This window comes from Dipodomys spectabilis, unplaced genomic scaffold (genome assembly GCF_019054845.1).
Source record: "Dipodomys spectabilis isolate Male_0828 unplaced genomic scaffold, ASM1905484v1 ptg000108l, whole genome shotgun sequence".
Taxonomy (NCBI): domain Eukaryota; kingdom Metazoa; phylum Chordata; class Mammalia; order Rodentia; family Heteromyidae; genus Dipodomys; species Dipodomys spectabilis.
Window position 1 is genome coordinate 17,276,661 of NW_024870785.1, and position 15,458 is coordinate 17,292,118.

A 15,458-nucleotide genomic window follows, 5' to 3' on the forward strand; every position below is an offset into this window, starting at 1 on the left:
CAAACCCTAGTACCAGCATACTGCCCCCCGCCACCAAAAAAAAAAAAGATAGCTTGAGAGGCACACTGAAGGCACCTTATCCCCTTCTCTTCTTATTAGCACAGTTCCATCCTAGGCTTTCAGGAGGACAAACTGGCATTTAACTTCACAGAACGCAGTTTTTAGTCATTATGGAACGTTTAAGTATTCTTTCTCAGAGTTTATTTTACTACCAGATTGAGAAATCTTTCTGAAAGCAATTTTTATAATACCTTAAGGTTTTATGTCAGTCCTAGGAACACGACCCATGAAAATTGGGAAAAAAGTTTTGAATTAATGAGAAAAATCAGCATTGTTTTCTCGAAGACAAATGTCAGAGTTTGTTATCAGCTTCCTACTCATTGTAAAATGTGTGTGTGTGTGTGTGTGTGTGTGTGTGTGTGTGTGTGTGTGTGTGTGTAACTTGTGCCGTAGGATATTTTGGAATACAAGAAGAAACAGAGGCCTCAGAAAATCCGGATGTTGGACGGGTCTGTGAAGACAGTGATGGTGGATGACTCCAAGACTGTCGGGGAGCTCTTGGTCACTATTTGTAGTAGGATAGGTGAGTGCTCCCAGGACCCCAGCTCTGATTGCTTTGTTTCTCCATGCTATATATCCCCAGGTAGTGTCTGGGAAACTTTTCTGTTTTGTTTCTATGTCAGTACTAGAGCTTGAACTTAGGATTTCACACTCTCACTTGGCTTTTGTGTTCAAGGCTGGCACTCTACCATTTGTCACACCTCCACTTCCAGCTTTTCACTGGTTAGTTGGAGATAAGAGTCTCTCTGATTTGTCTGACCAGGTTGGTTTGGAGCCTCAGTCCTCAGACTTGAGCCTCCTGAGTAGCTAGGATTACAGGCATGAGCTACCTGTGTGCCTGGGAAGTTTTGAATGTGTCCTGGCACACTAAGTTCTTCCTTACTCAAAAGAGTATGTCCATTTTCCTGATTTTCTAAGCCATGCACTGGTGGTGAGCAGATGTGGTTATGAGACTAGTTATATAAATACACTATATAATTATATAAGTCAGCATCCCTACCCCTGCTACCACCAGCAATGAATAGCCAACACCACTGAATCCCATTGAATGCCCATGGTGACAGCCTTTGTGTTTGACTATTAGATTTTTTTTCTGGTACCTTCTATTATTAGTCTCTGCCTCCTTCCAATGTCTGGAAAACACAGCCCTGCCTAGCTTTTTTTTTTCATTGAGGGAGATAATTTTCTCTGATATCACTCACCTCCCTTGCCTGCCATCTACTTTGTTCTTGTTTCTCCAAAATTAATGGAAGCTGGGAGCCACCTAGTTACTCAGGAGGCTGAGATCTGAAGATCCTGGTTTAAAGCCAACCAAGGCAGCAAAGTCTATGAGATTCTATATTTATTTATTTATTTATTTTTGTTGGTCATGGGGCTTAAACTCTGGGCCTGAGTGCTGTCCCTCAGTTCTTCAGCTCAAGGCAAGTGCTCTACCACTTGAGCCACAGCACCACTTCCGGTTTTCTGATGGTTTGTTGGAGCTGAGAGTCTCATGCACTTTCCTGCCTGGGCTGGCTTTGAACCGTGATCCTCAGATCTCAGCTGACCACCAAAAAACAAAAGTGGGCATGTGACTCCAGCTTTGAGTGAAAAGCTTATGGGACAGTGCCAAAGACTTGAGTTGAAGCCCCAATACCAGCACCCCCAAAAGAAAAAAAATTAATGAAGAAGCTAAGGTATAGCTCAGTGGTAAGGCACTTGCCTAGCATGTACAAAGCCCTGGATTTGATGCCTAGAATCACACATAATATTTTGCATGTGATATAAGTACCTTGAGACAAGGTTCTATGGCACACCCCTGTTTCCCCTACCCATCCCCTCACCCAGTCTCCCCCCCCCCCTTCCCTGCATACCCACAGAGAAAGGAATTGACAGCCATTTATTCATTTGAAATTACAACCTAGTTTCTATTGTCAGGAATAACGAATTATGAAGAATACTCTTTAATTCAAGAAACCATTGAAGAAAAGAAGGAGGAAGGGACAGGCACACTTAAAAAAGACAGGACATTGTTACGAGACGAGAGAAAGATGGAGAAGTTGAAGGCCAAGCTGCACACCGATGATGACTGTGAGTGTCTAGAGAAGAAGCTGGCCCTACACTGTGCCCCCGTTCTACCACTGGCTTGCCACTACAATAGGTTTTGTTTCATTTGCTTTGTATTTTTTTAATCAAACATTTAGTTTGTGCCACTAAGAGATTAAAGACTTCTAAAGAAATTTTTTTAAATGATACTACCATTTCATATCTTAATTAAAAAAAAAAAAAATCCTTTAGCCAGGCACTGGTGGCTCATGCCTATAATCCTAGCTACTCAGGAGGCTGAGATTGAGGATCATGGTTCAAGGCTAGCCCAGGCAGAAAAATCCGTGAGACTCTTATCTCCAATAAACCACCAGAAAACTGGAAGTGGCGCTATGGCTTAAGAGGTAGAGTGCTAGCCTTGAGCTGAAGAGCTGAGGAACAGCGCCTAGGCCCAAAGTTCAAGTCCTACAACCGGGAGAAACAAATCCTTTAATAGCAAATGGATAAGTTGTATTCACATTGTTTATATTTCTAGATAATTTTCTAAACCATTTTAATAGGTCAAATTACAACCCAAGTAAGATTGGGTGGCATGCTGCTAGACTATTTTAACTATTAAGTGGCAGCCCTCTCCATTTCTTGGTGGGTTTTTTTTTTCTGGCTTTTTTTTCCCCTCTGAAATTTGTGTGTGAAGAAACTGCATGGTTAAGGGATAGGGTTGTGGCTATGGTAGAGTGCTTAGCTTGCATGTGCAGAGTTCCATGAGAGATAGAGGAGAGGTAAGGGAGGGGAGGTAAGCCAAGGCAAGGCAAGGAAGAGAAGAATGGAAAAAGGAAGGGCAGGATAGAAGGAAGCATTAGTTGTGTATCATTTCCTATATTGGGGATTTAGGTGATTGCATACCACTGGTGTCCTGTTATATGTCCCTCTGTTCCTTTTCATTCCTTTTATAGATTTGTGTGTGTGTGTGTGTGTGTGTGTATGTGTGTGTGTGTGTGTGTGTGTGTGTGTGTGTGTGTGTGTGTTTGTGTGTGTGTGTATGTAAGGTGGTAGGAAAAATGAGATTAGCCTAAACTAATTCCTCATTCAGTGAGTAAATTCTTTTGAGTTGTCTTTTTTTTTTTTCTGGATGTCTTTTTTAGGTATCAATGTCTGTTATTTGCTTAGTGATAGTGGCGTAATTCCATCATGGGAAAGTCATCTTTTCACAGCCACACAGTTAATAATGGAGAAGCAGCTTTTACCTCCCTTGTAGCATACACACAAAGCCCAAGTTGTGTGAACTTTGCTGCCTACCCTCCACCAAACAGATCTTAATTCATTATCCGGCTCACATAGACCATCCCTTCCTACCCCCTGCCCCCGCCTTCTGACCAGTGAACTAGGATGACTTCATCATCATCACGATGTTTATTGATCTTTTGGTAGAGCTGTCGTTTCCTCCAGTTCCTTTTCTCTGCCTCATTAGAGATCCAGTTACATGCTTCTTTCTAAGAGCCTACTAATAGACAAAAATGCAAAACATTCCTGAGTGTGTTCACAGTGCTGTAGCACGTACTGTGGGACATGAGGCCCCACAGACACTTTCTGTGTCTCATAGTTGCTCAGTATTTAATAAGGCTGGCCATAAGTTCTCCTCACAACATAGCTGTTAATTCCAGAGAATCGTGGAGGAGAGTAAGCTGGGGAAAGTATGTGTATATGATGAGAGAGAGAGAGAGAGAGAGAGAGAGAGAGAGAGAGAGAGAGAGAGAGAGAGAGAGAGGATGGTGCACCTGGGAGTGAGAGCAGGATTTTTACAACAGCTGAGATGCAAACTGGCTTGTGGGGAGTAGAGAATGCCATCTCTGCCTCTTGGTGTTCTCTCTCTCCTCAAACTCCTTCCTCTTCCCGCCTTGGGATCAGAAGCACTCTGTGTCTGTAAAATGCTTCACTTAATAAGACTGAAGTATTTACTCATGATTTAAAAGGAAATTCTAACTGGTTTCTTTTCTTCGCACAAAACACTAATTTCCTTGTCCCATTATTCCTGCGGTGGGGGGAGGGGGGCGGGGGGGGAGTCGCAAGTTATACATTGTTTATAGTATTTGAAGTAACTTTAGGGGAGGGCTGGGGATTTTTTTCCCTCCTTTCCCTTCTGGTCAGTTATATAGCAGCTGTGGAATTTTCTTGCCAATTATCAAGCTCAGCTTTAACGTAAAAAGTAATGCTCACTGACATTTGTTGACATCCTGTGTTGACATCTTCATCTGTGTCATGCTGCTGCCTTGCTGGATCCCTTTCAGGGAAGAGGGGGGAAATAAACACGGTTCTCTCTCTCATGCTTTGTGCTTCAGTGAATTGGCTGGATCACAGCCGAACCTTCAGAGAACAGGGAGTGGATGAAAACGAAACATTGCTGCTGAGACGCAAGTTTTTTTACTCTGATCAGAATGTGGACTCCAGAGACCCCGTGCAGTTGAACTTGCTTTATGTCCAGGTAGGGTATTTACTATTCAGACAATAGGTTGATGAACTTTCAGGAAGCTCTGGCTCTCAGGACATTTAACAGCATCCCATCCAGGGACACAGTTCAGGAGTTCCCCATACACTTTGGTGGTGATGGTGGCAAGAAGGACGGGGGTTGTTGGGCAAGCACTGCTGGCTGTGCAGAGGGGGCCTTTCTGTGGCTTCCCAGACTGGAAGCAGGTGGCTGGCACTGTCTTCCTCCACCTGGTACTGAAAGACAGTTGTATTCATTTAACTGGCTCACCATTTCAAATGCACTAGGGCTTTATTAGCCAGTATCTTAAAGTACAAAGGGCAATCAGGCAGAAAAATCAGTAATTCCTATTAACTCAAAACTATCCTCTCAATAACCTTTTATGTCTTCACCGTGAATGAATTGCTTCAACTCATACAGGTCATTTAACACATCTCAGATGCAATTTCCCAGTTTGTAGATAAGAGATTTGCATTAGCAGGGGAAGGAAAAATCTAGTCTTTGGACAACAGGCTAGAGAAATAGTTTGATCTGGCAAAGCAGCCACAGGTAGGACTCAAAAATCAGTGAATTTAGGAGCTTTTTTTTCCAGGCAAAATTTAGCAAATCTAGGGCCATGAATGATGGTATAAATATCCAAGTGGCTATTGGCAGGGGAAAAAAAAGTTTCCCACCCAGTCCACTGGTTCCTTTGGTTCTAGGAAAATTCTCATATTTCTTCCACTTTCTCTCATACCAACTTTCTTCCTTTCTTCCCTTCCCTCTCCTCCCACTTGTGTAATCGTCTCAGTGGAAACAATGTAGGGAAACAAGCTTACACCTGCAACCCTAACTATTTAGAGGCTGAGATCTAGAAAATCCCATGCCAGCCCTGATAGAAGACTCCATTTCCAAAATAATCTGCAAACGGCTGGGCTGGAAGTATGGCTCAAATGGTAGAATACCAACTGCCACTGAACAGTGAAGATGAGCAAAACTGGAAGGCACTTAGTTCAAACTTCAGAACCAACAAACTACAGCCATGGCCTCTACTGTATTTGAAAGTGAACAATTCATTTCTTGAAGCATTATGTATTGGTAGATCCCTTACATGTTTTATAATTGTTTAAGTATTTTCTGTGACTGTTGTTGTGGCCAGTAGCAGAGGTAACGCAGTCCCTATGGCTCTGAAGTTTTGAAGTAGCTACTATTTGCCAACCCCTGGCTTATGGAAAGAAAGATTGGAAAGAGATGGAAGCATCAGGGCACTGAGAAGAACTTTGTGAGATTAAGGCTGAGTGTCTATCTATGTGTGATCTGGGTCTTATAACTAGAGGAGAGACAGCTAGAACAAAGAGGATAAATAGGAACCACAGGGAAGGATCAGAACTCTAAGGACTTTAGACCCAGTGACCACCCCACCCTGGGCATGGCTAACCCTTCTTCTAATTGTCTTTAGTATTGTATTCTTGTCTGTGTGTAAGCATACGTCTATCTATCTCTCCTTATATTGCATTGGACTTTGCCTTGAGTGGTAAATAGCTGGGATAGTTTTAGTTCTTTGGTATTTTTCTGCTAACTCTGTGTTTCAGGCTCATAAAAAGTAAATTATTTTTCTAATTCAGCCTGTATGAATCTGATCATTCCACTTAGATTTCCTGCCTCTATTTTTTGTTGTTATTACTTCTGACCCCTAGATTATCAGTAAGATGTACCCTTTTTTCCCCCCAACTTGCTTAGCTTTTGTTTTTTGTTTTGTTTTGTTTTTTGGTCCGGTGGTGGGGCCTGAACTCTGGGCCTGGGCGCTGTCCCTCAGCTCTTCAGCTCAAGGCTAGCGCTCCACCACTTGAGCCACAGCGCCACTTCCGGCTTTTTTCTTTTTGCTTATGTGGTGCTGAGGAATCGAACCCAGGGCCTCATGCATGCAAGGCAAGCGCTCTACCACTGAGCCACCTTCTCAGCCCCATTGCTTAGCTTTTTGTTTGTGGCTAGTACTCTAGTACTTGAGTCATGCCTCTGGTCCTGCTTTTTACTGGTTATTTTGGAGGGGACATGTGGACTTTTCTACCTAGGCTGGCTTCAAAACTTAATCCTCTGGATCTCAGACTCTTGAGTAGCTAAGATTATAGGCATGAGTCATCAGTGCCCAGCTAGGCTTTACTTTTGATACGCCACACACTTATAATACTTTCTAGGTATCTACTACTTCAGGAAAGAACATGTCTTCCTTTGGCCTTGACTTTGCTGTGCATCATTCTGGGTATGGATGGCTGGTATCCTTGCTCTCTAGCCCTCAGGGAGCAGTCCCCCCAGCCCTTCCCAGGGACTTCTCTGATCCCTTTTCTTCGTGTTGTGTTTCAGGCTCGAGATGACATCCTGAATGGCTCCCACCCTGTCTCCTTTGAGAAAGCCTGTGAGTTCGGAGGATTTCAAGCCCAGATACAATTTGGACCTCATGTGGAACATAAACACAAGCCTGGATTCTTGGAGTAAATGACCTTCTGTTTTGCTTTTTGTCTCTTCTCTCCTGGTCTTTTCACCTGTTTCTTTTTGAGCAAGGTACTCAGGTGATTATGGGAGAATGTCAGCTTAGCTTACACTGAATATGCGACCAAATTTGTGGACTGTGGAGAAAACAGGAGGCCTAGAAATTCAGCTAAGGCGATCAGTTTTAAGTTCCATCAGCGAGTGATTTCTCTTCCATCAGAAAGCCTGTTGGGTCCTGCAGCTATTGTTCAACCTGTTGGGGATGTAGTGTACTTAAAGAACTCCTGAAAGCCATCTGCCCATTCTAGGCTACATATTGTCACCTCCAATTGCATGAGACTTCTGTATTAGAACAATAGAGCATAAATATACCAGTCTCGCCATCTGTATTAGAATCTTCTGAGCTCTTCATTGCTTTGAAAGTGTGGCATGAACATGTCATATTTGCTCCATCCCTTTCTCCCATTTGTCCTTTGGTTGTCTTTTGTAAACTAATAGATTATTTTTTTTTCTGACCCTGGACACTAAGATGTCAAGAGAAAGATCACTGGGCCCCACAGAGTCTGGGTCTCATCATATCTTCTCTGTTTCCTGTCCCACAGGACAGCCTCAGCCACTATCAAGCTACTCTTGTCTGGTATTAGCCTTCCTTGTTTGGATCTAGACTCATCTGAGATTTCTATGTTACATTCCTCAGATAATATTTATTCCTTTTTAAAAAAATCAATGTCCACCTTGTCTTTTGGATGAGACAAAAAAAAAAATCATCCAGAGGTTCACTGTGGTCAGTGCCATGTTGTCACCTAGAATGAAACTGGTAGAGTTTGGAGAGTGTGTGTGGGGGGGGGGGGGGGGGGGAGGAGGGGAACTGGAGGTGAATGCAGGAGTGGGGGAGGGGCAGGCAGCAGAGCATGAGTGTTTCTGGCAGGATATGGCCGTGTGAGATGCATTGGGACTGTCCTCTATACCTTGAGCCCTGTGTATTGAGGAAAAGCTAATAGCAAGGCTTGTGTGGCCCTTGACCCCACTTTCAGCTTAGTGGAAATTCATTGGGACCAGCTTAGTTCCTAAGAAAGAAGAAATCTTTTACTTTTCTCTTGCTTTCAAACAATGCCTGGTCAACATGTTAAACTGAGATGTTAGAAGGGAAGGAGGGAAAAAAACAATCCTACCATTGGGTTAATCCCAGGAGCCTTTCCAAACGGAGCTGTCCTGTGATGTGCGTGCAATGACCTTGAGTCTGAAATTGCTTTGAGTAGCTCCTGTCGCTCAATCCCTTGTTCCCCCAAATGAGTCATCTGGCCAACTAAGTGGTCCTCAGGGCCTCTTTCTTTGCAGCTGGCCTGACTTGCTTCCACAGCAGCCTGGAGATGCTGGTCATTGTGCTATCTGAGCCACCACACGCCTTATACGTGTGTGGCCATGTGCCTGAATTCCGACCACACAGCTGGTCCCTCAGACACATCTGAAGTCATCAACCTGAGGACTATGGTCATAGAACCTGATAAATAAACACATCAGGATCCATGCAAGCCTTGGAGCAAATATCTTGCTTCTGTTTCCACAGTGGCTGGTGGAGAATAGAAGGGAACAGGGAGGTTGATAAGCTAAATAGCTTTGTCGAAGGTCTCCCTAGTTTTTTGCAACCCTGTGTGGTCCTGGTGGGATGGAACCTAATTAGAACCAGAGGTTCAGTGCCTAAACAGTGCTGGTGTTACTCTGGGCATTTTCTGTGTGCCATTTCTCTTGAGCATTGGGCGTCTATAATTTTCAGGGCCCCTTTGTGAATGGAGAAAGCTGTATTTCATGCGGTAGATGGGGAAGAAAAAGATTGAAGTAGCTGGGGGCTGGGAAGATGGCTCAGTGGTAGAGCGCTTGCCTTGCATGCCTGAGGCCCTGGGTTCGATTCCTCAGCACCACATAAGCAAAAAGAAAAAAGCCGCAAGTGGCTCTGTGGCTCAAGTGGTAGAGCGCTAGCCTTGAGCTGAAGAGCTGAGGGACAGCGCCCAGGCCCAGAGTTCAGGCCCCACAACCGGACCCAAAAAAAAAAAAAGATTGAAGTAGCTGGGCATGAAAGTGCATGCCCTGTGAGCTCAGTTAAGCTATGTGGAAAGTGTAAGAAGGAGGATTGAAGTTGGAGACTAACCCTGGGGTGGGGGTAAAGGGGTAGGGTGGGGAGTAGAAAGTATAAGACCCGGGCTGGGAAGGTGGCTCAGTAGTAGAGCAGTTGCCTTGCATGCATGAGGCCCTGGGTTTGATTCCTCAGCACCATATAAGCAAAAAGAAAAAAGCCGGAAGTGGCGCTGTGGCTCAAGTGGTAGAGTGCTAGCCTTGAGCTGAAGAGCTGAGGGACAGCGCCCAGGCCCAGAGTTCAGGCCCCACAACCCGACCCCCCCCCCCCCCCCACAAAAAAAAAAGTGTAAGACCCAATTGGACACCAGTGGTTCATGCCTATAATCCTAGCTATTCAGGAGGCTAAGATCTGGCATATTGTGGTTCAAAGTCAGCCCAAGGCAGAAAAGTCCACAAAGCTCTGTCTCTAATCACCTAGCATAAAAACCATGCTAGAGGTGTGGTTTAAGTGGTAGAGTATCTTCCTAGCACAGAAAAGGCCCTATGTTCAAACCAACCAAAAAGGAAGGAAGGAAAGCAGATAAGGGAAAGAGAGGGAAAGGGAGGGGGGGGTAACTATTTGTGCACAGTTACTTTTGATATTGGACTCATCATTCTCAAAAGCATTTCTGCTTTCAAGAGGCAATGTCACGCCCTTCACTGGTCTCCTAGCCTGCAGCAAAAGTAGGACAGTACTTGGGAATGTGGTTATTATAAACATCCTTTGGTCTCCTTCCAGGTGCCATGTTCTGCACCAACCAAATCATGATGGATTTCCTTGGACCACATCTCCAACCCTATGAATGTTAGTTAGATGCTGACCTTTCTGTACAGAACACAGACTCAACTCAGAGCATTGGTATTGATCTTCACAATGCCCACTGAAATTCCTGATCCTGTTTCATGCTTCAAACTCACAGTCTAACTAAACAAAAAGGACAACCACAAAAAAAAAAAAAAAAAACACAAAACTTTTAATAATCTTTCCTCTCCTGGCACTTGTACCTTTACTTGAGTTCTAAATTAAAATAAGCTTATTATTCCTAGTGACAATTATTTTTCCTTACAAATTTGATTTACTTTTTAATTAGTCCAAATTGGTTCTAGGTAATGAAGCGTTTCCAGTTAATGTAGGTATTTAATTGTGCGTGTTCTTGTTCAAACTGTACAGGTGAAATTTGCTGAGGCAGTAAGTCCCCTCAAATAAAAACAAACTAGCAAAGGCCACCTTTCTCTGATTTGTGAGTTGTATGCTAGGGCAATGCGCATCTCTTTTTGTTATTCTTTAAACTTTGTTTTATTATTTATTCATTTTTATTTCAATTTTATCATCTTCAGTCACACAAAGGGGTTTTGATTTAACAAATCAACACACCTCTCTTTAAAAGGCAGCTAGTTGCAGGAGTCTGGCTTTAAGATCTTGTCCTGAGTGAGAGGTTGGCTACACAACAAGCCAAGCCAAGATTAAGAGCTGTTGAAGGCCAGGCAGATTCTATTCCTCCAGCCCAGTGATGGTGAGGTAACAGGTTGGGGAAATCTCTGTCATCTTTCCTACCAGAGCGCCCTTCCCTGTGTGCTTATTCCTGGTGGTTCTCAAGATTTTACTGAAAAAAAGTAGAGCATCCCAGGATATGAATGTATGTTGTGGGAGAACTTAGAATGGAGTTGGAAACCCCCCACCTCAAACTCCAACTAATTCAGCTGTCCATATGTACAGCTTTTAATGCAGGAGGAGGTGTCCATTCAGTTTTCCCCTGGCAGCAGCTCAAACACGCATCCCCTTGTATAGCCAGACTGTGTTTCTCTCACACAATAATTTGCCTATGGAGTCTCTGTAACAGAATGAGACAGACATTTCAGCCTTTGTTTCTTTCAGTTCTGCCTTATTTCCTGCAACTCACCTTCTGCTAAGCAAGATACAAGGAATGGCCAAGGGATAGTATTAGCAGGTGTTTGACAGGGGGCTGGGTGGGGGAGCTTTTTTATTGTTTGTTTTTTCCAAGACTAGTGTTTGAACTCAAGGCCTCAAGCTTGCTGGTGCTCTACCACTTGAGCCATGCCTCCAGCTTGGTTTTCTGCTGGTTAATGAGAGATAGGAGTCCCTCAGACATTTCTGCCTGGACATGGCTTCAAACCACGGACATGGCTCCTGAGTAGCTAGAATGACAGACATGAGCTACCAGACTCGTAGTTGCTGCTTTAAGAGGCAGGGACCTCATGGGATGAGGGCCCCCTATAAAGAGGCTTCACAATGTTGGGCTAGCTTGTTGTTCTACAGCTGTAGGGAGAGACAGGATTCCTTCTTCTGTGAAAGCTACAGTCCCCCCCAAGCAACAAAAGATACCAGCTCCTTCATAACAGACTTCCCAACCTGGGAAGAAACGGGGAGCCGTTTTTTATAAAGGACATAGCCTGTGGTACTCTGTAGTATCAGCACAGGGAGACTAACATACATGTCACCTTCTTCCTCCTCCCCTCCCCTCTTTCCCCCAGTTCTGGGTATTTGAACCCAGGACCTTAACACTTGTTAAGCAATTGTTCTGAGCCATGAACTTATGAACTCTTGAGTCTGCAATTTCTTGCTTCATATACAATCTCAAAGATTAAATCCTTCCCTTCCCCCTCTCTTCTTCAATATGAATCCTTTGATATTAGCTCCAACAGTATCTTAGTTGCTTTCTGGATCCAAGGCACAAGAGATCTCAGGAATGTTGGACACATTGTCGGTCGTCAGGCTTAGACTAATTCATTTCTTCAAGACTCCCTTTGAATGGAAATAGGGTTTGGAGACCAAGTGCCGAGGAAGGTACCAAGAGAATGGAAAGGCTCGTTGTCACCAGGTTGTCTTTACTCCTGGTCTCTTCCACAGTCCCAGCTAGAAAATGTACTTTTTGGAAAGAGAAAAATGGGTCAATGTTTCCAATTCAGACAAAGGGTTTATTTTCAGTCAAATTTTTAAATTCATATTTATCTTATGCTAAAAAAAAATCTTGGTTTCCAACAATTAACATAATTACTCACTTTCATCCTGATTATAGATAGCATCCTACTTGTGCATAAACTAACATCCTAATTTCGTTTCTTGTGTTTGAATGAAAAAGAAAGGAAAAGGGAATTGGTTTTAAAATATTGATGTCAATATGTTTACTTACCTATCTTCTCTGGTTCTGCTAATTCTTAAGTTATATTCCACCCACGGATTCATAGTCAAATGACTGTTTTTCAAACTTATTTGAAATAATTATTTTCTTTGTGCAAAGGTGTCACCGTGACATACCATTAAGTTTGTATTAGTTGGTTTTTGCTTTTTAGTAGTTGTTTTGCAATTTGTGTGGCTTCAAAATGAAAACCTGAAATATAAGAAGAGTTTAGAGACATCTATTCACTTCTTCCACAGAGAACTATTTGTATGAGTACTAGATTTCATGCCCCTATTGTTTTATGCTATTTTTTCAGGTGTTGGTACTAGGGCTTGAACTTAATGCCTGGAACTCTTGTTTGGCCTTTTGGCTCAAGGCTGGTACGACTTCTTGAGTCACAGCTCCACTTCCAGCTTTTCGCTGGTTAATTGGAGATATAGAGCTTCACAGACTTTTCTGCTTGAGCTGGCTTTGAACCTCAATCCTCAGATTTCAGCCTCCTCAGCAGCTGGGATTACAGGCAGGACCCACCAGTACCTAGCTTTCCTCTTATTGTTTTTTTTTCCTAAAAAGTCTAGATGCTGTGATGTTTTTAATATAAATTACATTTCCTCTTTCTCTTAGAAAAGGAAGCCTTTCATATACTCTTCTGCTTTCACTCTTTCCTTTTACAGTGTATTCTAGAAATTCTTCCTTTAAATATGTCAGATGTTTTTTAATCAGACTGGCTTTCTCATATCCTTATTTAAGTGGGTAGTAGGATATAACACCCTATTATAAATTATGCCATCAAATATTGGGAGAGTTTGCCACTTACCCAGGAGTTTCATTAACAACCTCTTATGTTGCGTCTCATCATAAAACATGAGAAATGACTTACTATTTTTCCCTCTCTCTCAGTCTAAAGGAATTCCTACCCAAAGAATACATCAAGCAAAGAGGAGCAGAAAAGAGAATCTTTCAGGTATTGGAAATGCACAGAAATGTATTCTCCCCCTTGCTCCATGCCCCCCTTCATTGAGAGAGAGGCCTCCAGAAATGATGGGTTTGTTGCCCGAGCACATATTCCTCTGTAATAAATGACAGGCGACTCAAGAGTGAAATGGCTGACAGCTCCACTTGGGACAGATTTATTATGTTAATTTCATACTTGCTTGCTAAAGGTTACATAGCCCTTCTGAGACAAATGTGCATGCATTTTCTTCCGAAGCCATGATTCTTATCGTACCGGATACACACATGCATGCACACACCAATACTGGGACTTGAACTTAAGGCCTCACACTCTTCAGCCTTTTTCACTCAAGGACAGTGTTCTACCATCTGAGTCGCATCTCTACTTCTGGGTTTGGAGTAGTTAATTGGAGATAAGAGGTACATAGACTTCCCTGCCTGGGCTGGCTTCAAACTATGATCCTCAGATCTCAGCCTCCTGTGTAGCTAAGATTATAGGCATGAGCTACCAGCACCAGACTGTCTTTTTTTTTATTACTATTATTCCATGATTATTTTAAAGTCAAAGACTTGTACTTTTTAGGCTACCATAAAGAGAACGTTTATTACCAACTTTACCCTGAAATATACTAATTAATCCAAAATATCAAAGTTTTCTTTGGGAGTGAAATGGAAATACAAATTAAACTATAGCTGGGCATCTATGGCTCACACCTATAATCCTAGCTACCCAAGAGGCTGAGATCTGAGAATCACAATTCAAAGCTGGCCTGGGCGGGAAAGTCCATGAGATTCTTATCTCCAATTAAACACCAAAAAAGCCAAAACTGGAGTTCTTTCTCAAGTGGTAGAGCCTAATCTTGAGCACAAACGCTCAGAGACAACATCCAAGCCCTGAGTTCAAGCCCCAGGACTGACACACACACACACACACACACACACACACACACACACACACACACACACACGCACACACACACGCACGCACACACACACATACACACACACAGCATTAACAAAATAAAACATAAACCTTATGATTATAACACGTATCTTTTAATGCTGTGTTGATTCTAAGCACATTCATTTGCAATCATATGTAGGCCCTTCTGTTTGGAAAAAAATAGGTTTTGAATAAATGTTAGAATAACATCTCCTTACTGGAACATTTTTCTTACTGTCATTTAGTGTGGGCCCTGAACTTTTGGGATATACACCTTCTTTGAAAATGTGATTGCAATTTTGATGTAGCTCCTACCAGTTACACATGTGCAAGAAATGTTGTATATAGTTGTGAAACAGGTAGGCTGGCCTGGGTTCATGTTCTAGTCTGAACTTGAACTAGGCCCTTGGACATTCTATGTATTCTGCTTCCTCGGTCAGCAGACATCGTGTCCCAGAGTGATCTCCCCTGTTGTAGACCAACTAACAGGGAGTACCTCTCACTAAGTCACCTGCTGGCAGAGCTGCAGTGAACAACCACACTCCACCCACCCACTGTCACTTTTGCAGGAGCATAAGAACTGTGGAGAGATGTCTGAAATAGAAGCCAAGGTTAAGTACGTCAAGCTCGCCCGCTCCCTCCGGACATACGGCGTGTCCTTTTTCCTTGTGAAGGTGAGTTGGGTTGGCTGGCTACCTTATTTTCCTTCCACTGAGTCATCTGACATATAGCTAGGATTGTCACCAAGACCCTCAGGCATTTGTAGATGTTACATCTTGCTAGTGGTAACCCAAATATAAGTGCAGCCCAAATATGAGTGCACGGAGTACCTGAGTAGCTGGGCTGGTGACTGACTGACTGTGTCTGCCCATGTAGCCTGTGGACAGTTAGTTATACCTTGGTCTGGGTCACAGTTGCTGCTAAAATGTCATGGAGCAACAAGCATACCATTGCGTGTCTCCCCCAAACCACTTACTCCTGACTATCACCTTCCTTTAGTCTCAGCAAAAGTGGGTGACCACTGCCAACCAAATTCAATTCATGTCATAAATGTACTACTTTGTTATACATCTTAAGATGGGCATGGGATTGTGATGACTTTCTGCTCCTTTTTCATGGGCACTGTCTGTGTTCCTACCAGAACAAAACAGGTGTGCCTTTGAAATCCAACCTTGAGTGAGTCTATCCAGACCCTTGATGTGTTTTTCCCAGGTGAATGACAAGCCCTTGCTAATGGGTTTGCTAGACATCACTGCCTGACCTCATCCCACTGCTC

The 15,458-nt window shown here is 43.1% G+C and overlaps 1 protein-coding gene across 1 annotated transcript in view; it reads left to right on the top strand.

The window, feature by feature from the left end:
- Tln2 (talin 2) overlaps positions 1-15,458 on the top strand; it is a 340,653-nt gene that overhangs the window by 194,051 nt on the left and 131,144 nt on the right. The window contains exons 6-11 of the mRNA XM_042687576.1: positions 454-583; positions 1,978-2,130; positions 4,422-4,564; positions 6,908-7,035; positions 13,186-13,249; positions 14,752-14,856. Coding sequence (XP_042543510.1) covers positions 454-583; positions 1,978-2,130; positions 4,422-4,564; positions 6,908-7,035; positions 13,186-13,249; positions 14,752-14,856 — 723 coding nt within the window. The remainder of the gene's footprint in view (positions 1-453; positions 584-1,977; positions 2,131-4,421; positions 4,565-6,907; positions 7,036-13,185; positions 13,250-14,751; positions 14,857-15,458) is intronic.